This window comes from Callithrix jacchus, chromosome 2, assembly GCF_049354715.1.
Source record: "Callithrix jacchus isolate 240 chromosome 2, calJac240_pri, whole genome shotgun sequence".
NCBI lineage: Eukaryota > Metazoa > Chordata > Mammalia > Primates > Cebidae > Callithrix > Callithrix jacchus.
This window is the reverse complement of record NC_133503.1, coordinates 196,590,563-196,613,940: the sequence shown is the minus strand read 5'-3', so window position 1 is coordinate 196,613,940 and position 23,378 is coordinate 196,590,563. Positions and strand designations below refer to the sequence as shown.

The 23,378-nt window shown below is 41.3% G+C and overlaps 1 protein-coding gene across 23 annotated transcripts in view; it reads right to left on the bottom strand.

The window, feature by feature from the left end:
* Positions 1–23,378, bottom strand: part of SEMA5A (semaphorin 5A) — a 502,689-nt gene that overhangs the window by 75,777 nt on the left and 403,534 nt on the right. For 12 of the 23 annotated variants that reach the window (XR_013532366.1, XR_013532367.1, XM_035291788.3 and 9 more), the window contains 3 exons: positions 17,026–17,207; positions 13,791–13,934; positions 2,755–2,902 (listed from right to left, as the gene is read on the bottom strand). Coding sequence is in view for 19 of the 23 variants with exons in the window: in XM_035291788.3 (XP_035147679.3) it covers positions 2,755–2,902; positions 13,791–13,934; positions 17,026–17,207 (474 nt within the window). In the remaining 4 variants the exon portion in view is untranslated. Of the gene's footprint in view, positions 1–2,754; positions 2,903–3,134; positions 3,153–13,790; positions 13,935–17,025; positions 17,208–23,378 lie in introns of all 23 variants that reach the window. The other 11 variants (XR_013532365.1, XR_004740000.3, XM_035291785.3 and 8 more) reach the window with 1 other exon arrangement.

The following is a 23,378-nucleotide window of genomic DNA, read 5'->3' as shown; positions in this document are numbered from 1 at the left end:
ACCATTTTTAAATCAACTTCTTAGGAATTCAACTGATTGATAGTATATATCTTCCATACAATCCAAAGAAACAGAGCCCTTCCTTTCTGCTACTTGCATTCCTCGATTAGAGTGAGCTGGCATTTCCTGCCTTCGAAAAGACAGAAACTGAAATGCATGGAGAAGCCAGGTCAGAAGAAAGGTAAATACACTTCTACCGCTGAGAAGTAGATCACTCCCCTGTGCTACAGTTACAGTTTCCTAGAAGTAAACTACCAGAAGGCTAAGTTTGGTGCTAAAAACAAAAAGAAAAAAGAAAAACAAATTCCTAAATTTCCTAAAAAGTGACAATAATTTCTTTGGAGATGTGCATATTTTTCTAGATTTGAAAACAGAGGTTACATTTGTTTCATAAACCGTAATTCTGTAATAAATAAACCAATAAATACACGGACATTTTAGAAAGACCTTCACTGTTTACATTTATAATCAGATGTATGTCACACATACACACATATTATAGTAACTACATTAAAAAGCACATTCTTGCTTCATATATTTTTCTTTCATCAAGCTATCTTTGAAGGTAATTATAAATCAATTCACAATGAGAAAATTAATGCTGTGGACTGTTTTCTGAATTCTTCACCCTGCAATGTATTCAGAAACTAAGGTGAGAGATCAACCCAGATCCCTCATTCCTGTGGTTTCCCAGCAAGTGAGACCAATCTTGACATGGCAATGCAGGCCCCAGTGGGCACGCAGCATGCCACCAGGAATGAAACATGATAGTCTTCAGCCAAATATAAAGTTACCCCATTTAAATAACTTTCCTAGAACACATGAGTATTCATAAATTTGCCATTTTAAAATTGTTTAAAACAAATGGTTTTAAATGTCAGCATCTGAAACAGCAATAAATATACATCTTAATGAAGATTTTTCATAGTCTACAGTTAGTTCAGGCTGATCTAGAAAGAAGTGTCTTTACAATCAGTAATAGATTATGTGAAAGCTATGACAATATTTTTCCAGTGGGAAGGGGAAGAAATCTAATTGTAATTTCCAGTAATAGAAATCTCCTTAGGTCTCTGGCGTAATATCTGACAAAGCACCTCATAACCCTCTTCCTCTCCCTGATTTTCCCAAGGATATCTGGGCTGTGTGGGTTTTGCATGTCACAAAAGCAGGCTTTACAGAAGCACAAAAACATTGCTTGGCCTCACAAACCAAAGGATAAAGATGCTGCAAAGGCCACTGGAAAGATCAGTGAGGAAGAAATTTAGCCAGACCTTCCCGTGCTGAGCTTCTCCATCAATACCTTTGCCACCGTCTGTGTCCACTCTATGCAGCCAGCACCAGGGGTAGGCAAGTGAGGGGAAATGCTGTTACTCTTACAGAAGAAGCAGGAAGGCAAAAGCAAGACTTTTGAAAAGAGCTTGCCTGGCCAGGCGCGGTGGCTCATGCCAATAATCCCAGCACTTTGGAAGGCCGAGGAGGGTGGATTATGAGGTCAAGAGATCAAGACCATCCTAGTCAACATGGTGAAACCCTGTCTCTACTAAAAATACACAAATTAGCTGGGCATGGTGCTGCACGCCTGTAATCCCAGCTACTCTGGAGGCTGAGGCAGGAGAATTGCTTGAACCCAGGAGGTGGAGGTTGCAGTGAGCCGAGATCATGCCATTGCACTCTAGCCTGGGTAACAAGAGCGAAACTCCGTCTCAAAAAAATAAATAGCTTACCCAAGTGGAATTTTATGTGACAGGTTAAAGTGTCAAAAGAAATATGACCTGCAAAGGCAGGAGAAAAAAAAAAAACGTGCATTCTCTTTGATTCTCTCTGCATTGGTGCCAATGCTCTGACAATGGCTTTATATCGTTTCTCAGCCCCCAGTGTATTATCTGGTTCATCCCCAGTGTTCTATACCTTGGTGTGGGCCTGGCATGGGGATACTGTTCTGTGTCCCAAACCAAATAGAGTGCCATAGATAAGCAGGTTGAAGGCTTTGTCACTCAGAAATCAGAACAGAAAAACTCCCGGGACAGTTTATCCCATACACGAATACTTAATTCAGGGAGCCTCCAGGCTACTCTTCACTTCCAGTATTTTCTCCAGATATTCTAACTAAATTGAAACACTTGCATGATTTGTAGCACCCAGTGTGTGCAGAGCATCCAGTACCTGACCATGTTGTGTTTACAGAGTACTTAGTGTTTACAGAACATATAGTGTCTGCCAAGAATCTGATGTTTGCAGAAGATCCAGTGTGTGAGAGGACCTAGTGTGTCCAGAGCATCCAGTGTCTGGGGAGCCTCTATTGTCTGGGGAGCATCCAGTGTCTGGGGAGCATCTATCGTCTGGGGAGCGTCCAGTGTCTGGGGGGCATCTATCGTCTGGGGAGCGTCCAGTGTCTGGGGGGCATCTATCGTCTGGGGAGCATCCAGTGTCTGGGGGGCATCTATTGTCTGGGGAGCGTCCAGTGTCTGGGGAGCCTCTATTGTCTGGGGAGCGTCCAGTGTCTGGACATGTCATATTTATAAAGCATTTAATATCTGCAGAACATAAAGTGTTTGCAGAGCTTCTAGCATCTACAGAGCATCTAGTGTGTGAGACCGTTTAGTGTTTGCAGTGTCCAAAGTGTGTGTGTACTAAGCCCCTAGTATGTGCAGAGCTTTTATTGTTTGCAGAACACCTCGTGTGTACAGAGCATTTTGTGCATATTGAGTCTGAACTCCCTGATTGTGGGCTGGGTGTGAGAAGGAGGCTACTCACCACGTTGCAGCCTGCACAGTCAGGCCCATTCTCACAGGTCCTGCGACGAGCTTGAATGCCACCCCCGCACTGGGCTGTGCACCGTTCCCAAGGACCCCAGCCTGTCCAGAACATGTGTGGGGGACACAGCAAATGTTCATTGCAGTATCTGTAATGAGGAAACCAAAGGAAAAAGAAAGTAATTAGTGCCACTTGAGACCACTGACGTCTCCGTCTCCATCCCTGCACCAGATGTGGAACACATGGGCATGCTCTGCGTGGAGGGGCTTGCTGCACTTGGAGCAGCTGCACCATACAGAAGGCAGATATGACGCTGGCCATGCTGCGTGTGCACAGACAATGGGATGCACGGCAGACAGTGAAGAAAATGCTAAACTCACAATGCAGGATGGATCTTCCTGTGCAGCCAATTAAAGGAAAAACAAAACAAAACCCTTCAAACAGACACCCAAAAATAAGAGCATACAGAAAATACTTAGGTGGGGCATTTATCTTCTTAACGTAAACATTGAAAGACAAAGCAGGTTACACATACGAAGTCAGCATGGCTTCACTTGGAATTCCTTTCTTGTTCTTGAATCAAATAGGCCCAGAGTTAGATTAAGATAAGTTAAAGGAAAGTTAGGGCATGGGGTTAGCATGAAGGCCCATGCTATATACCACTCAGGCTATTCTACTTTTCAATTCACTTGTAGGCTCTCAGAATAATGCCAAACAATGTAAAAGACCACTTTTTACTCAAAAAGAATTGAATTCTTATGCAACGTTACAAATATTAGTTCAATTTTCAGTGTTTGAATATACTTCTAAACTTCCACATATTCATTTGCCAAATCTTAGCCAAATATCCAAAGCCTCCTTTATCCCTATCACGAGTCACATTTCTCTCCAATTTTTAATACTGCAGGTGAAATGAAGCGAAGTGAGGGAAACAAACAAACAGCAAGAAGGAAACAGCCTGGCATTCTACAGGGTACAACCCACAGGAAGAAAGAGGTGACTCTGAACAACACCAGATGCAGTGAGACACACTCGGTGGTTAAAGAACTACTGTAATTCTATAATCTATCCAGTAAGCCTAAATTCCCATATTTACCTTCTAGAGAATACTAGAATGCACAATGTTTTCTCATGTCTCCCTCTCTTGCCAGGTCATCTGCCTTAAGAAACAAGAGGCAGTTTCCCATCTGTTGGCGTAAGTCAGTCACCTTTACCTGCATCAATATTAAGAAAGGCTTATTCCTGCAGGGCCTATGCAACAGGAACTGCAGAGGGCTTCCTGATCACAGGTTTTCACAGTCTAAGATGAACACAGGGAAATGCTCACAGCTCAGAATGTGCAAAACTATCTTAATATCCGGTGGCATCACTGTAGTTATTTATGCAGAAGGAAATGCTTTTCTGGAACTGAAAATGAGGGCAAATGGTAGGCAGCCACCAGGAAAAGAAATTTGGAAAGTCTAGTTTCCCGACAGTCAATGCTGACAAGATGGAATGGTTTTTCTGTCAAAGCAGAAAAATTTCATGGGGACTGTGAGGGCTTCAGGAACAGGGACAGTGTGAAAAGTAGAAAGCAAGGCCAAGCTGAGGGGTGACAACAGGATGGGGCACACTGAGCCCCTGTCAGTGTTCTGGAAAATAATGGAAGGTAGAAATGGAAAGAATAAAGCAGAAAAGGTCACTGAGACGAACAGAACAGAAAAAGGGAACAGGGAGCGGGATGATCTGTCTTTACCAAATGCAGTGGAAAACTGGAACTTTATGAGAAATCAGGAAAGTTCCACAGAGCTCCAGAGATAAAATAACTCCATCAGAATTAGGTGGCAGACTCTTCTCCAGGAGTTGGTGCCTCATCTTGACTATGTACTGGAGCCCCTGAGATTCGAGGAGCTTCTCATATTTCAGTGTGGGGTCTGCATCTCCCCAGACAGGAGAGTTTAGCAGAAGGAAGAGCACACAGAACAAAGAGCAACTAGAGATGCTGGACTGCAACAATTCAAATGAGAGATACTGTAAGCTAGATAACTACCACGGTGTTGAAGAGAAGGGGCGGAAGCGATGCAGATGGGCTTGGTATAGAGAAAGTACAATATGGCAACTGTGTAAATGACAAAAAACAAAACAGAACAAAATAGTGGAGCCCACATCAGCCTCTTAAGTGAAAGTGGAAGGCAAAAGTCATTGTTACTTCCTGGGAGAGACAGTTGATATGTAGCGGGTGAAGGACCCTCCAGAGAGTCAAGAACCAATCAGGAAGCAGTTTAGTTTCTCTAAACTTTCAGATTTGGGCTTAGCCAATGGAACAGGATGGTTATCACTCTGCCTCAGCTTTTCTGCCTTTAAGATAACACAGAAACACCAGGTTTCCCTCCTTAGGTGGTCACTATAGTCTCCCAGTGCCCGACTCTCAGAGCTCAGGGCCACTGGACATTCCTACACGTAGTAGGGGAAGGGGAAGAACCCTCTAATTAACAGGGCATGGTGTCTATATAGGAGAGACAAGACAAAAGTGAGACTATGATAGATGAAAAGAATTCGACCTTAGGAAGTGCGTGTAAATGTGTTGAGTTACAATAAGTAATTACAATAAATATTAGGATGTGTGCTGGTTAATGGAGTGGTCCAGGAGGAAACTGACACCTGCTTTGAGAAAATATTTTGAGGAAGTCAAGAAAACTCAGAATATCAGAACTGTCAGCATTTAGCTAACTTATCTAAGTGTAGCTCACTGTGAGTAGCATGAGAAGCAGGCCATCTCCATTTCTAAGCTGATTCACCAGTGTTTAAAAGGTATATACTTCTTAGAAAACTTGATTCTAATATCAGCTTTCAACAGGCCCCCCACTTCTAAAGAAAAAACAAAACAAAAAAAGAGTATGGAAGGCAGAGAAAAACCTACTAAAGATGTTTATTAAACCCTTGATTTTCAATAAAAAGCACAGCAACTGAGCTAGCATTTCCCCAAAGCAAAATAAACCATAGCGCACAAATCCTTTCTCTCATTTGCTGACAGCAGGCCATGCCTGAAAATGCTCAGCATGTTATTATTGTGAAAATCTACCGCAGGGCAACCTGTGTGTGTACCATGGAACTTTCAGCCAGTGTTAATAAATTGTCTCCTGAACAGCTATTTTAAGTTTGTCGATCCTGCCTTCTTTTTTTTGTCTTTCTTCTATAGTAGTCCATGAAACAAGCCACACCAGGATCTGCTAGGGTACCACCCTCTGAAATTGCAGCCTCCCCAGTAAGAGAGGTCAGAGGGAAATAGAAATTGCTAGGCTAGCTCTGTTTATCTGTGTCTGGGTTTTCAGTAAGGAATTCACCCTGGAAGAGTGCTCAGAGGCAAAGCCCTCAGAAGCCCTTAAGCATGGATCCTCCGCAATTGTGAGAAAGCATTTCCTCTCACCCTCTCCCTGCTCCCACCCCAACTAACTCATGCTCCTGAGAGAAGCCCCTCTTATGAAGCTCTACAAAAAATCATGAGGTTGAAAGTCAGTACCTTGGTATCTCTGCTGGTTAAGGGGTTTTAAAATTAATTTGTGGATAAAATACCTACACAATGGGCCATAAGTTAGTTTCCCTTTCCCTTGTCCCCAACATGCTGCTGCTGACTTTTAGCAAACAATGGGCTCAAATGTTTTCCAAATGTTATTGGCTCTTGTGTGTCTTCTAGTATGTGAAAGCATTGCAAGTCACAGATGCATCTCATGATGCATTAATAATTAAGATTTTAACTTTTCCCATGACTGCTTATTCTCATGTTGCATTTAAAAGCCAGTTAATGACCCAGCACTGTTTCTCTATAAGTTATCCACTTTTTTCACAAATCTAGTCCCTTATGAAAATAATGACCTTTTACAATTCCACATGGACTAGATATTCAGCACTATATCATGCTCTAAATTGTTCTTTCTGTTATAAAATATAAATTGCATAAATTATATTCCATTCTGGTTAGGTCCAAGCTAGTTGCTCATTGCAACCTCTGTTAACCTGAACCAGTGAGGGCCTCTTCTGAATTATTTTCTCCTTGCTTCACTCCAAATGATCAGCCCTTTACTGGGCCATACTTCCATAATTAAATGTTTATGGCAGCAGAGAAACTGCATGTACATAAAGTCTACCATAATATTCAATTCAACCCATTTAGGAAGAAAAATAACTTGTGAAGAACATCACTTTGGCTCACCACAGGATTCAGCCAATATACTGATGAAGATAAATAACCACATAATAAAAACCATTGATCCCTGGGACTCTTTGAGAATGTATTGGACAGGCTCTAACATGTTTCCACGATCCCCAGCTCCTAGAATTCACTCCTTGTGTAATCTCCTCCTATTGAATGTGAGTGGGACCTGTCACTTGCTTCTAACCAATAGAATACGTGAAAGATGATACAATGTCACTTCTGTCATCATGTTACATAGATTGTAATGCCCTTATTTCAAGAAAACTTTCTCCCTTGTTAGCTTTGAGAAAGCAAGCAAAAAGGTGAGGAGTCAGTTGTCAAGGAATTGAGGGGAGCCTCCAGCTAACAGCCAGCAAGAAACTGAGGCCCTCAGTCTGACATCCCACAGGAACTGAAGGCTGCCAATAGCCACATGATCTGGAGGCAGGTCCTTCTCCAGCCGAGCCCCACTGACATCACAGACAGGGCCTACATGCTGACTGCCGCCCTGTGAGAACCTGAAGCTTTGCCCAGACTACAAAACCCACAGACACCACAAGCAAATAAACACCTGGTGCTTTAATTGCTGAAGTCTGTGGTAACGTTATTATATAACAACTGTTAAAACAGACCATGGTAGCTGGAAGTGTGGTGCTACTGTAAGAGGTGAAAATGTGAACATGGCTTTGAGACCAGGGAATGGCAAGAAGCAGAATAATTTTGAGGAGTATGTTAAAGGAAACGTAAATCACCATGAATCGGCCATTAGTGGAAACCCAGACTTTAAAGCCATGGCCAGTGAAGGGTTAGGAGGCAATTGGATAAAGAACTAAAGCTGAACTTCAAAAAAGTCGGTCTTCCCGCCACACACACACACACACAAAAGAAAAATATGTGAAGTAATGCAAAAGTGAATTGGTTCAATTTAGCCATCCACAATGTACGCATATTTTAAACAAGATTTTGTACACAATAAATATTTACAAGTTTTGGTAAAAATAAGTTAGTTATTTTAAAAAGACAAAAAATGCAATTAGAAAAACAGGCAAAATATTTGAATGGACATTTCTCTAAAGAAGATACACTAATGTCCAGTAAGCACATGAGAAGATGCTCAGCATTATTAGTCACTAAAGAAATTCAAATCAAAACCACAATGAGATACCAGTTCATACCTACTAAGATGGCTACAATTAAAGAAGAAGAAGAAAATAACAAGAATGCAGAGAAATTGGAACTCTTATACATTGCTGGTGGGAATATACAACGGCGAAGTCCCTTTAGAAAGCAGCTTGGTGTTTCTTCAAAAAAATAAACATAGAATTAATGTTTATTTTAAAACATATTAATGTTTTAATGCAGCAATTTCACTCCTAGATATACGGTATACACAAAAGAATTAAAACAGGAACTTAAACAGATACTCATATGTCCATGTTCATTACAACATTGAAAATAGTCAAAAGATAGAAATAACCAAGTGTCCACTGATTAAAAAAAATGAATAAACAAAATATGACATAGCCATACAACTGAATCTTAGCCTTAAAAAGGGAATGAAATACGGACACATGCTACAACATGGAGGAATCTTGAAAACATTATGCTCAATGAAACAAGCCAGACACAAAATGGCAAATACCGCAGGATTCCACTTATGTGACATATCTATACTAGGCAAAATAGTAGAGACAGAACATAATTAGAGGTTACCAGGGATTGGGAGGAGGGTGGAATAAGGAATTGCTATAGCTTAACAATTACAGAGTTTTTGTTTGGGCTGATGAAAAGTTTTAGAAATAGTAGTTATGGTTGTATGATAATGTGAATGTAAATAATGCCACCAAATTACACACTTAATGGTTAGGTGACACATTTATGGTTCTGTGTGTGTGTGTGTGTGTGTATAAAATCACAATAAAAACTTTAAAAGAAAACAGAGCCCTGTTTTCTTTTATCAGAAATGCTATCAGAAATTGGAAAAAGGGAGAATCTCACAACATAATGGATGAAAGCTGCCAAAATTGTTACCTATTGTAATATGAAAAGCAAAACACATAAGTTGAATTGCATAGCTAAGGAAATTTCCAAGCAAAGTGTTGAAGGTGCTTCTTGGTTTCTTCATGCTGCTTAAGTGAAATGTAGGCGAGGAAAGAAAGACTGAGGAATGGATTATTAAACTAAAAGAACAGAGACTGGATGATTTTGGAAATCAGCTACTTTTAATGGCAAAAGATGCAAAAAAGTATGAAATAGCTTTCACAGTCCTTTCAAGTACTGTTAGGGACAGCTGGAATATAATAAAAGCTGAGGTAGTGATTGTAAAACCTTTTATTGCAACCCCAGAAAGATGAAAGAGTTAGAGCAGTATTGAGTTACATAAAGGGTCCTTTCTAGAGCAAGTTTGTGCCTCACAGATCCTCTCAACTACATCAGGTCACCTCTAGTGAGCTGGAAGGTGTTGTCTCTCAGCCATCTCAGCAGCATCCCAGGGTTGAGAAGGGTTATCTCAAAAAGGTCTGTGAATATAGCTTTTGTTTAGTGGAGTAAACTTTGCAGAAATCCACTAAAGACCCATAACATTTTTCAGAAACTTATTTCCACAAAGATACCAGCAGCTTGGATGGAAAGGGACAGAGAAAGTACATATGAGAGGTTGCTGAAACCCCACACATTCTACTGACAGAAAGGAAGCTGATAAAACTACTCAGCTGTAGGCTGGGCACGGTGGCTCACGTCTGTAATCCCAGCACTTTGGGAGGTCAAGGAGTGAGGATCACGAGGTCAAAAGAACGAGGCCATCCTGGTCAATGTGGTGAAACCCCGTCTTTACTAAAAATACAAAAATTAGCTGGGCATGGTGGCACGTGCCTGTAATCCCAGCTACTCGGGAGGCTGAAGCAGGAGAATTGCCTGAACCCAGGAGGCGGAGGTTGCGGTGAGCCGAGATTGCACCATTGCACTCCAGCCTGGGTAACAAGAGCGAAACTCGGTCTCAATAAAAAATAAAATAAAAATAAAAACTACTCAGCTGTAAGCACATGCTCCCTTCAAGAAAAAGAAAGGATGATTTGGGAAGCGGAACTAAGAGCCCAGAAGGCAGAGCCAGGAACCACGGAGCATTATGCCTCCTCCTTGAACTTAATTAAGCAACTACCAACACTTGCTCGGCTAGATTCCAGAATTTATAAGGAACAGTGATTCCTTTGTAATATCCATTTCTCCCACCTTCCAACTGCCTTTTTGAAATGAAATGTCTAAAGCTATCATCCTTTGCTTCACTCTCCAAGTGTGCAGGTGGCAGATAACTTCTCTCTTTGACTTTAGAGATTAAGAGACTGATGAGGACTACACCCCGACAGCCTCTTCCATGTGGGCCTGATGTAAATGATAAGGTTCTGGACTTTGGGGAAATGGGTTAGTGCGATAAGACTGAAGGACCTTGAAAGTGGGTGAAATGCATTCAGCACATGAAGGGCACGGATGCGAATAACTAGAGAACAGAGAATGAACCATGGCAGATAGACTGTGTGGTGGCCCCAGTGAGTTCTGCCTCCTGATGTTCATACTCTGTGTCATCACCTCCTCTAGGTTATGGAGGCCTGTGTCTTACTTCCAACCAACAAGATGGCAAAGGGGTGGGATGTCACTTTTGTGATTATGTTACATTAAGTGTGCAAAGCCCACCTTGCAGGGAGACTGTCTTTCTTGCTGGATTTGTAAAGGCAAGTGACAACACCAGGAAGGATCCCTTGGCAAGAAACTGAGAGTGGTCTCCGGATAACAACTCTGTAAGGAACTGAGACATACAGTTCGACAGCCCGCAAAGAACTGAATACAAACAACAACCACATGATCTTGGAAGTGAATCCTTCCCCAGTGGAGCCTCAGATGAGGCCACAGCTCTAACCCATGGTTTGATTGAAGTCTACTGAGGGCCAAGCAGAGGATCTAGTTAAGTCATAGAGGAAATCCTGACCCATGGGACTGTGAGATTTCTAAAAGAAATGTGTGTTGTTTTGAGACAAAGAGTCTATGGAACTACTATTCCATAGCAGGAGAAAACTAGCAAAGATAATAACATTTGCATCTTGATAATATTTACAGAGGTCCATTTCTTCCTTTTCTTAGTAGCCTCTCTGGGACTTGGTGCTTCTACTCAGTTCTTGCTGCTCAAGAAAATATTTTCAAGGAAATTTCAGAAGAGAAAAACAAAGTATCTGTACATTCTAAAGTACATGTAAAAATTAAACTAGAGATGTTTTTCAGGAAAACTAATGTGAATGCTTCTGAAATTTGGTTGCCACAAAGCTCCCATCAAATAATTCCACACATTGGAGATGTCCCAGATGGAAAACCACTACCTATGATCCTACCCTTAACTTAGGGAATCTTTTGGAAAAAAACAAGTCATTGGCTTGTGGCCACCCAGGATTTCTTGAGGGCTGATGTTGTTTAAATTGATATGATATAAATTAATTATTTTGTATGTGTACTTCTTGGTCTTTTGTATTGGCCCATGGAGATCATGTTCTCCTTCAATCCTGAGTTTAGTCCTCGAATATCTCCATTGTTGGAATCAGAATGCTTTTACGTTTCCTACGTAGAGAGACCTTTTATTTAACGTGGCAGGGAAATCTCAGAACTCATTGCATATGAAGACCACAGAGGAAACTTTAGGTACTTGGTTTTTCTGGTTTTCATTAAGCTCCCAGTAGGCCCCCTAGAAAGACTATTTAATAGACAAGCTTACATTTTATAAAAATTTTACATAGTTCCTGTTCTTACCGTCCATCTATTATTTAAATTCAAATTTTCCTCCATTGAGCAAATGCTAATCTACAAATGAACATTTTTTTTTACAAAAGGAATATTTTACATGTGAGTTCCTCAAACACACTTGCCATCTTTATTCCTCTTTTCCTGAATACATCGCTGTATGAAAAATCCTATGTGGATACAAACCTACACATATGTTCGCCACAGGACTAAAGCGCCTCTTCCTTCCTGTGCCTTCAGCCGGGAACAGTGATAACACACGCTAAGTTTGTGGTGGTGTCTTGACTCCAGGGAAGCCTTTGCACAAAGGGAAGTGACTTTGCCTGGATGGGCTGAAGAGGTTGAGCATCCCTTAGCTGAAATGTTCAGGACCATGAGGGTTTTGGATTTCACATTGTTTCAGATTTTGGAATACTGGTGAATATATATATATATATATGTGTGTGTGTGTGTGTGTGTGTGTGTGTGTGTGTGTGTGTGTGTGTATATATATATATATATAGAGAGAGAGAGAGAGAGAGAGATCTTGGGGATAGAACCTGAGTCTAAATACAAAATTCATTTATGCATCGTATACACCATATACACAAAGGCTGAAGGCAGTTTTTTGTATTTTAAATAATTTTTTGCATAAAACAAAATTTTGTCTGCATTTTGACTGCCACCAGTCAAAAGTTTTTTGACTGCAAAAGTTAAAATAAATAAACAAATAAATGAAAACAGTGTGAAATTTCCACTTGTGGCATCATGTCAGTGCTAGAAAAGTTTTAGTTTTTGAAGTACTTTGGGTTTCAGATTTTCAGATCAGGGATGCTCAGCCTGTACTAGGTGACAATTTACAGCGTTTAAAAACTTCCAAGCAATTTAAAATTGTACAAGGCTTGGAAATAATAGGGAGACGATTCTTCTATAATAGGCTTTCCCACTTATCAACTGGTGTTAGAAAATGACAGGCTCGCACAAGACTATCTCAAGGACTGCTGCCAAAATGACAAACCCTGCTTGGTAAAACCATCCTCATTTCCTCTTAGTCAAAAGGAGTGAAATCTTAATTGGCAAGTGAGGAGCACACTGGAAAGAAAGGAATGAGTCCCCTTAGTTGACTTAAGGTTGTAATAGATACCTAATAGCTAACTGCTAACTAAACAGTAAGTCTGTTGCTTTTGTTCATATAAATACTAATGCCATAGCAATAACTGTACACAATATTTTTATTCGAGGTTCCACTGAGCTCATGTCACCAAAAACAAACCTACTACATGTTAATTAAAAGGCACTGGAAGCCATTCAGTAAGTTTATGTTAGTATAGCAGAATAAGTGTCCTGAAAGCACTATGAAATTTACCTATTTGGATTCTTTCCCAATAGTGATAAATTGGAATACACATTAATAGTATACTTAACACATATTAAGACAGATTCGATGATCTTACAAAACAGATTCAATGATTATGATTGCAGAGGTTAAACCTGAAATCAAATGTCTAATTCTACACCAAGAAACAAATTGTTAAATCCAAGACAAAATGAAAATGTTGCCATGATGTGCTGAAAGGTCAACATACACCTGGGAAAGAACCCCCAATTTGGGTAGTGCTGCAGCTTCATTGAGAATATTTCTGATAATGCCCTTCTGTGCCTCTCAGAGGATTAACCAAGTTCTGATAAAAACCTTACCGCACCTGCCCAATAGTGTCTGCATCTGGGACCTTCATAGGTCCTCCTCGGAACTGAAGCTTTGAGATGGGTCTGGTTGAATTCTCACACGAATAAGCTTCCTGCAGGGCACTTCCAGAGTCTCCAGGAGCCTAGCACAGCACAGAGGTCCCTGGGTCTCTAATTCCTTAGCAATTGCTCAGTGGAGCCAACCCAGCTGTGTAGGCACCAGAGCAGCCCAGTGTAGCTGTCAATAAGGCTGCGATCACAATTAAAGTATGCCAGGAAAAGAAGAGGACGACTGGCACAACGGAAAGGGATGCCATACATGAGCTAAGCTGGATCCAAAGCTAAAACCACAGGAACTCGATCTGGCCAGAATGAGAGTAAACGTGATGTTGACAGTGCTGGCAGTAGGGTGGGCACGTACCTTTCCTCGCGGTTCTGTCCCACGCACACCCGGCCCCCGTGCCTGGGAGTGGGGTTGCTGCAGGAGCGCTGCCGCACCTGGAAGCCGATCCCACAGGTAGTGCTGCAGGGAGACCACGAGGTCCAAGGAGTCCAGCCTCCATTCCTGAGGAAGGGGAAGCAATGCAATCACAGGTCAGGTGGGCTCGGAGCCCGAGCCCTGTCTGCACCCACGGCTAAACGCCTATGTTCCCAGGAGAAGCGTGCCTGGGGCTGCTGGCCAGAGGGAACACCAGCCATGGGCTGAATGGACACCCTGGGAATCTCAATTCCTGTGTCTGCAGCCCCCAGGCATCTGGTTTATAGTCAAGAGAGGAAATTTGGGAATAAAGTTTTTAGTGCACTACAAATAATGAACTACATTAGAAACTACCAAGAAACTTGAGTTATGAAAATACTAAACTAATAAAAAATAAGTTTATTTCACTGAAAAGCATTTAGAAATGAATCCCTCCTCCTCTAGAATTTCTGACTTTTTGGACTTGCGTTATATCATTTATAATCTATGAAAAGTCACCTTTGAACAAAATGCTCATCTGAAACTGCCTAACATGGTTTCTTTTAAAATCTATTAATATCAGTGAAAATTATTAACTCTCCTGAGAGCATTCATATTGATAAAGAGTGTTGTATTGTTCGAATAATGTTGAAAGCCTTAAAACAAGCTTTATTAAAAATGTTAAAAGGACATTTAAATTCAGATTCTTGGCTATCTTTTAACAAACTGACAGAGACATAAAGAGTGCAGATAAGAAGTGTAAATTGCATATAACAAACTAAGTATTTATGGCACTACACATATAGAATACCGTAGATATATAAAAATATAAAATGAAAATTGAATAAACCAATTTTAAAATTTTTAAAAATCCTATTGACAGCCCTCGAAATGTTTTAATATTGTATTTTTTCCTTAAAATGACTGTATTCGGACTGCTTATAACTTAAGTATCCCCCCTTAACAGTTTGTCCCTGCTATCAAAAATATATATAGGTTTTAAAAAAATTTTATGTGTGAAAATACGTATTAAATCCAGATTCCAAACTTACACATAGATAGTCTACTTCATGCAGAATTTTTTTTTTTTACTTCTGCAATCACATATGCATTTCTTTGGATATTTGTCACCTTTGGCCATAAGATTTACATTTCCTTTGAAAAAATATTAGCTCACATTAATTCTCATTTTTACTTTCTGTATTTCCATTGAGAACACGAAGCTCTACAACTATGCCACTGAAGGTCCTGGTATAAATAATGCATTGAATATATAATAGTAAAAATAATTTCAAATAAAATTCTCCTGAGAAAATTCTTAAGAATTTCATATTTTCCTGCTTTATTTACTGAAATCTAATGATTTAATAAAATAAATATTAATAGTTTTATGTATATTATAACAAAGCTGTTTTATAATAATTTAACCAAAATTATCACACAACATTCCCACATTTCTCAAATCAGCTAGTGTCTTATACCCTGCTAGATACAGTCTTAAATTCACTGAATTATAGTAAAAAATTTAAATATACATAAATGACATTTAACTTGCAAAATTTCATTATATATGAAAAAAGTTGTTAGATAATACAGAAAATGGTGTTTTCAAAATCATTTAAAAACTCCTCATTTCTTAAATCTTTTAGCAAATGTGGAATTTTATGACATATTCTCTTTACAATATATGGAACATGTTTGCTTATAGGGTAGTAAGTAAATAAAATTATATATAATAGGAAAATAACATATGAGGAAGTAAGTGAATGCAGCTTTACATGTATATGTGTATTATCCAGATCTGAGTTTCCATTTTTGTAAATGCTGTTTAGAAGCAGACATAGTTACCAAAATAGTCACACGAAGTAAACAGAGACCAAGAGGGGGATCACTGTTATGATCATTAGTACAAAACAAACCACTTATGCCTCATTCAAACTAGTTCACTTACTAGATTTTTATCTTAAAATAACTACTAGCTACACTGCAGTTTTCCTTAGAAAATGACTTTCCAACTAATGTGAGAACTGAAGACACATCAATCAGTAAGTTATAGCAATGCATTTGATACTCTTCTTTTTCCATTAAACAATCTGAGAAAAGAGTATTAGCTACTTATTGTAATCTTCAAACAACAGCAGTTTGATCGCTTTTGTAAGTTTCTGCCAGGCACCCACGGAAATAATTTCGTTTTACAGGAAGTATACGATACATAATACAATGTTGATACGCCCGTCTTCTCTATAATACAAAAGAAAACCCCTAATCTCTGTGGCCTGGATTTGCTCCATTCCACTTGGTGGTGAGAAAAATGTGAGCAGAGGGCAAAGTTCACCTTTTGCTCCTGCACTTTACTTTCCTGGTCTGCTTCCTCTTAGGCAAACACACCTCCATGACCTGGGCTCTCCTACGATTGGACCACCCAGTCTGACTTCCACTGTTGGTCACTTCATAACAACTGTCCCAGAGTTTTTTATTTTTATTTTTTCATTTTAAATGGGCTAACGGAAAGCAGATTATATGTTTAAAAAATGCTGCAAATTAATGAACAAGGGACAAAGGAGCATGAAGACTGATCTCAGAAGTGTCCCTGATACTTGCTTTAAAACGTCTCTGTGGTGAAGGTGCTATAGGTGCAGGGGATGGAGCGCACACAGAACAGAGTCATAAAACGATCAAGCCAACAGCACCACAGTAAGCAGAAGCAACAGGAAAGCTACTCAGTAGGTTACGTTCTTTCAGCTGCTCTCTCGATTACCCAGGGCCTAATGTTAGCTGAGGTGAGGTGCTCTGAGCTCCGATATACTGCAGAGCAGACCAAGTTGATCAAGGACTTGGGTTATTCTATCTCCTAACCTAGTGTTATTATTCTACCACCAATGGATTATTAGTCCATATATTCCAGGAAAAGATTCTTAAATAACATGGATGTTTTCCTTAAACAAGCCAATCGTATTATTTAAATTATAAATACTTTTCCTATTCTAATGACGAGTATGTGAATAAGTGTGGGTTTGTAATCCAATTTATAGTTTCAAATCTCCTTCCAAAGAACATGTAGTTTTTAAGCGGTGAATGTCCCTGGTGTTTCACCACAGTTCTTTCCAAAAGGGAGTTATATTATAAATGATGTCCCAAACACCTCAAGAATCTGAGTTTAGTACACAGCACTACAACCGGTGTGTTCTGGGGGGCACACCTGGAACAGTTGGCGATCTCCATGCTGGGGCCCTCACACTGCCAGCCCCCACACTGTGGGGCCGGGCTGTCGCAGGAGCGGGTCCGACACAGGCAGGATCCCACGGCGCTGCCGTCTGTGTGCGTGCAGGGTGTCCACGGAGACCACATGCCAAAGGCTCCATCCACAGTGAGATTCCTGGTCTAGAAAGCAAAACCAAGTAGGGGTGTCAGAAAGGGTTAAAGTCTAACATATAATAGAGTAAAAAAAAAAATCCCTCATAAGACAAGCAAAACTCCTTTAGAATTTCTTTTTGTAATTGTTATAAGGAGAAAAAGAGTTCATGAGGGAGCATTCAAAGTAAAGCAGCAAAGGTCAGTGCTGGAGATGGTGAGGAAGAAGCAGGGAGGGAGCCTGGGGAAAGTGGAGACAGAAAATGAGAAGAAGAAAAGAAAAAGGAGAGAAAGATGAAGAAGGAGCTCTTTATAATAAATACTGTTTCTTTTTCTAAAGATCAAGAATTATTCCACAGTGAAGATGGTAGAAGATATGAAAGGTAGATATAGAAAAAAAGATAAAGGCATTAACAGGTGATAATAAGAAAAATGACAAAATATTGAGGCAAGATAACCTGTAAAGTAATCCAGACTGGAAATTCAACTAGAAAAACATCCAGGAAATAGTGAGGAACACAGCACCAAAAAAAAAAAAAAAAAAAAAAAAAGATGAAGAAGGAGAAGGGAGGGGAGTAAAACAAGGAGAAGGAAAAGGAGGAGAAAAAGGAGAATGAGAAGGATGATGGGAGAAGGAGGGCGGAGAAGACAGGAGGGAGTGAAGGATACTAGTGACTTGGCAATCAGGTTACAGCCAAATTGTCCACTAATGTGGAAAACCCAAAATCCAAGAGAAACTGGAGTGAAAAATCACAGTTGCATACATAACACCACTGCATGTTTATGTGCCTTTAAAAAATGAAAGCTTAGTAACATTTATCATGAAAGACTCGGTTTGGCTTTCAAACTGAAAGCATTCAATTCAGAACATATTTAAAGAGTATCTACGAGCAGCTGCAGTGCTTCTTTCTTAGGCATATCCCAGTCGAACCTGTGCTCTAATCAACTCTAAGAGCTTATGAGTCAGTGGGGACGAGCTAGACACCTAAGTGTTGCCCCGTGCAGAATCCAATGCTGGATTCAGAAACAGGGACTATGGGAGCAGAGGATGGGACATACAACAGGCTCACAGGTTCTGGGAAGAGCAACAAGGGGCCTGTTTTGAGTCTCAAAAAGTGAAGCAGGAGCCAAGTAGAAGGGCTGGCAAGCTGGCGAGGCTGAGGGCAGAGGAATGAGGCTGCCAAATGGGACGGGTGCATGGGTGTTCTCTGTCAGTGTCAGGAGAGCTGGTGATTCGGGGAAGCAACACCAAGGACTGAGGAGGAGCCCAGGGCAGGGTCCTCATGGGGAGGGGTCAGGGAGCCCCCTGAGCTTGCTGGTGTGACACCTCTGAGGGCACTCAAGGGGAGGGCATGGCATCGCTGGGACATACATGACCAGCTCTGGTGTGGCAGCCGGTACCTGGCTCACTGAAGAAGGGGCAGCTTCCTGCCAAATGTGATAAGCACATCTGCTCAGGAGGTGGCAGTGCTGCTGGAGGAGACTCACGGGACTGCCAAATGTGATAAGCACATCTGCTCAGGAGGTGGCAGTGCTGCTGGAGGAGACTCACGGGACACAGCCTAGACCCCCTTCCCAGAAACCAGCCAAGGAATCTCTCCTCAGAAAGGCAATACGACGAAGCCTAAGTCTAAGTCTCCTGCTTTGTTGTTGCTGTTGTTTTGAGACAGAGTTGCCCAGGCCGGAGTGCGGTGGTATGATCGAGGCTCACTGCAACCTCTGCCTCCCGGGTTCAAGCAATTCTCATGCATCAGCCTCCCAAGTAGCTGGGAATAGAGACACATGCCACCACAACAGCTAATTTTTGTATTTTTAGTAGAGACAGGTTTCACCATGTTGGCCAGGATGGTCTCGAACTCCCGGCCTCAAATGATCTGCTGTCCTTGACCTCTCAAAGTGCTGGAATTACAGGCATGAGTCACCATGCACAACCTCCAAACCTCCTAATTTTAATATGGAAACTTAAGCATCCCTCAGAAAATTGGACCAAGGAAGGGCTTTGGTGATGCGTGAACTGCATGCTTTCACTTTGCCCTCTGCAGCCGGCTGCACCCCACCTCCTCCACCAGAGACTCGTCCTCACAAGAAACAACTCCACAGATGAGACAGTTCATTCTCTGAGCTACACACTATACCCATACTTTGCCATTTCAGAATAATGTTGACACTGTATTTTGTGGGTAAAAATATGGACAAACTTTACTTTTGATTTGTCATTGCCTCCAAATACAATAGGAACTAAACATGAAAAGCATTCTTTTTCTGACATGACTGGTTGGCCAAATCCAATTGCTATAATTATGACTCTATCCCTGTTTTCTAACCAACACTCTAACATTTTCTATCAATTAAGGTGGATGAGATTGGGAATATCCCCCATGCCTAGCTATGTATATAGGAAACTGTGGATAAAGGGATGCAATGGAGCTGCACTATCTGTTAGAGGAATTCTTTTCTTTTTTTAAAAAAAATGTACTTTAAGTTCTAGGATACATGTGCAGAACATGCAGATTTGTTACGTAGTATACATGTGCCATGGTGGTTTGCTGCACCCATCAACCCATCATCTAGGTTTTAAACTCCACATGCATTAGGCATTTGTCCTAATGCTCTTCTTCCCCTTTCCCCCACCCTTCGACAGGTCCCAGTGTGTGATGTTCCCCTCCCTGTGCCCATGTGTTCTCATTGTTCAGCTCCCAATTATGAGTGAGAACCTGCAGTATTTGTTTTTCGGTTCAAGCAATTCTAAGTGATATGCTGGATCCTATCCAAAAGAAAAATATCCCAATTTCCAAGGTTGCGGTGACCCACTTGTTGGCCAAGATGCAAAGACGGCACCTACTCTGATCACAAGGTTCCCAGAAGACTATAGCGTTTTCTTGGAGAACCAAGCCTTGCATGACAATGTGACTCAAGCCACTAACTTAGCAGATTCTGTTGTTAAAGAGGCTAAGCCCCTGACATTTGGGATTTTCAACTTTCTCCCTTCACCCATTTATTAGCCCTCCCTCTTGTTTCCCGCCAAAGGACTCCTGTTTATGGAGCCAGCCTCAAGCAGTAACGGCAGTCAGACAGAATATTTGCACAATAGTTACACAATATATACGTCCATACTATTTTGACTCTTCACAGTGTGGGCTCAGTTAAGAAACCTTCTAAGGATGCTCAAGTCCCCAGGGAACACCACCATGGGGACTTGGGATCATCCTAAGCCTGTAGGTGGGAGGGAGGACAGGGTTGCTGGAGCCATCCTTAGTTGAGGAGGGTAAGGAAGTGATACCCCTGTCTCATTCCTCCTGCCCAGGCCTCTCATTACCTGAGCCAAGACCACAAGACAACAAGGGAGAGGGGATTGGACACTGGATGTGAGGAAGGTCAGACCCTTGGGCAGAGAGTGGGTGGGGAGCGAGACTATTTGAGAGGCTCTGTGGGACATTGGTCATCCCTTTGCCTCACTTCTCTATGAAGGTGTAACAGCTCCACAAGTTCATCTTGCCCTCCGCTCAGAAAGCCAAATGCACTGGAAACAACAGGAATGACAGCAAAGAAAGAGGTGAATTATTACAGGGCCAGGCAAGTGAGGAAAGCAGAGACTCCTCAAACCTGGCTCCCTGAGAATCAGAGGTCGGGGGGTTTTGAGGGGACTGTGGCAAGTCGGGGCTGGGGAACTGAAAGAGTTGATGAAATCACAGGGTTGTTAAAACTGCCTTCAGGCAGCTGAGTCTGTCCCTGGAAGGGGGTCTCAGGACTAGTGGGCAGCTTTTGGTCAGCTGAAGTGCTAAATCTAAAAACTATCTCAAAGACCACTTCTTAGGTTTCACAATTGCAATGTTATCCATTGGGGTGGTTAGAGAAGTTATAAATCTTGTGACCCCCTGGTTACATGACACTGCAATAAACAGCTTGAGGGACAGCATGGGGAGAAATGCTAGATGTGGGTGAAGGAGTGGAAGGCAGCAAACGATACTGCCATGTGTGTACCTATGCAACTATCTTGCATGTTCTGCACATGTACCCCAAAACCTAAAATGCAATTAAGAAAAAAAAAAAAGAAAAGCAGGCTAAGTGACAGGTCATTCATTGTTCATGCCTATTTTATAACAGAGTTCAAGCCCTTACCATTATGAATGCAGTTTCTATCTCTGAGTAAGAAGACAGGGAGGTCAGTTTTCCTTGCCTCAAAATTTAACCGTAAACTAAATTCCTCTCATAGTTATCTCGGCATTGGCCTCTGTGTTATTATAAGCAAAAAAATAAAAATAAAATGATAAAACGATTTAGCCTGCAATGTTAGAAGCAAGATGGAATCAGTCAGGCTAGATCCTCTCATCACTTTTAATTATGCAAAGGCTGTTTCGACAGTGTGCAGGTTGGGATGCTGTGGAGGTCCAAGTATTCTATCCTGGATGCTGATCCATATGCTGACTTCTGATTACCCCCAGTTCTGGGAATACCTCTAAGATTTCCAGCTTACCTATTGTTCTTTGTGAAAGAGCATGTACTTACCGCAAACTCTGCCCTTTAGCAAATTCTTAGGCATTCCCTGTGAAGCACGTATACCCTTTCCCCGGGCACATAAGCCTTGGGAATAACGGCACAGATATCTGCCTGTCCTGCGGCTGCCCAAGAGCATGCTCCTTCTCTCTAAGTTCCCAGTAATATCACCTATACCAACAAACGGGATTTGTCTGCCTCGCTCTTTGGTTTCTTGGGTCCTTTTGTGTTTGGGGGTTTATTTGCACATACGTCCCTTTCATGAAACAAATACATTTGTGATTTTTTAAAGGATTATAAATTCCCCCAATATTAATCAGAAACATTTAATATGGCAGAATTGGGATAGAGAATTTGAGGCAAAGAAGAGTCTTTCCAAGCCCCTTTGGTCTCCATTTTCTCATCTAAAATACAAAGGAAATAAGGAAATGAGCAGGGAGATTCTTAGAACCTCCTTAGCTCTAAGATGTCATGTAGAAATCCTTAACTCATGGTAATATAGACTATAGATCTAAGACTGTGAGGCCAGACAGAAATACAATTATGATGGCAACAACAGAATGAAGATGGAAACAGAAATCGCTCAGACTTCCAGTCCATGTGCTTCCTTAAAATAATCTCCTGTCTTGGAGGGAACCTGAGAATTTTCATTTTTCCAACGAGGCTAAGGTAGGGATGCTAGCCAAGGTAAATGGATTTTTTATGAAGAAAGTGCTTTGATAAAAAGGGGATTTGCGTGCATTATGGGGATTATTCCTTACCATTATGAGGTGGAACAGAGGGAGTAGGAATCTATGGTGCATTGGGCTGGCACCAGCAGCCACGCCTTTGAACCTCAAACAGGGCATATCGGAGGCCAGGGTTGAATCCTGACTAGGCTATAAGCCAATCATGGCAACCGCCTCAGCTGGGTCTAGAAACTGACATGTGACCCAATTCTGGCCAATGAGAATCAAGAGGGCACTGCAAGAGGTTTCCAGAAACGATTTTCTTCTAAATGAAGAGGAGAAAACTCTCTCTGCTCCTTCTCTTTCTTCCTGCTTTGGACATGGTTATGTGTGAATATGATGCTTGGCAATCCTGCTGCCATCTTGCGAGCAAGAGGAGAAGGCCCAGGGAATCAAACACTTGCTCGTCTACTGTCCTCCCTGAACTGGGTATCAGAATCAGCCCTGAAAATATGCCTCACCATCCACCACAGGATGAAAATAGTCCTTTATTAGGCCCTATTCACAGGGAATTCAACTACCATTAAACAGATGCATTCTATATGATTTAATCTTTTTATACTATTTTTACAGAAAAATCAAGCTAAGATTCAAATGAATTTTCTAACATCCCAAATACTGCATAGCTAGTTATTTGGAAGATGTAATTGGAAGCACAGGTCTTCCTTTCTCCCACTGCCCCAAAGTTTCTCACATTGACACTATTACATTTGGGCTAGAAAGTTCTTTGTTGTAAGTGCCGCCCCATGCGTTACCGGATGTTTAGTGATACCCGTGGCCTTCACCCACTGGATGTCAGTGCCCCACCACCCCCAGATGTGACAACCCCAAATCTCTCCAGACATGGCTAAATGTCCCCGCGGCAACTTTTTTCTGGTTGAGAACCACTGCCTCAGACATCCTTTGTTTTCTTTTGGTCTAGCATGAGTTAGTAGGTTCTTGGGCAAAGAGATGCTCTAAACGTTCTCTTTCCAAATAT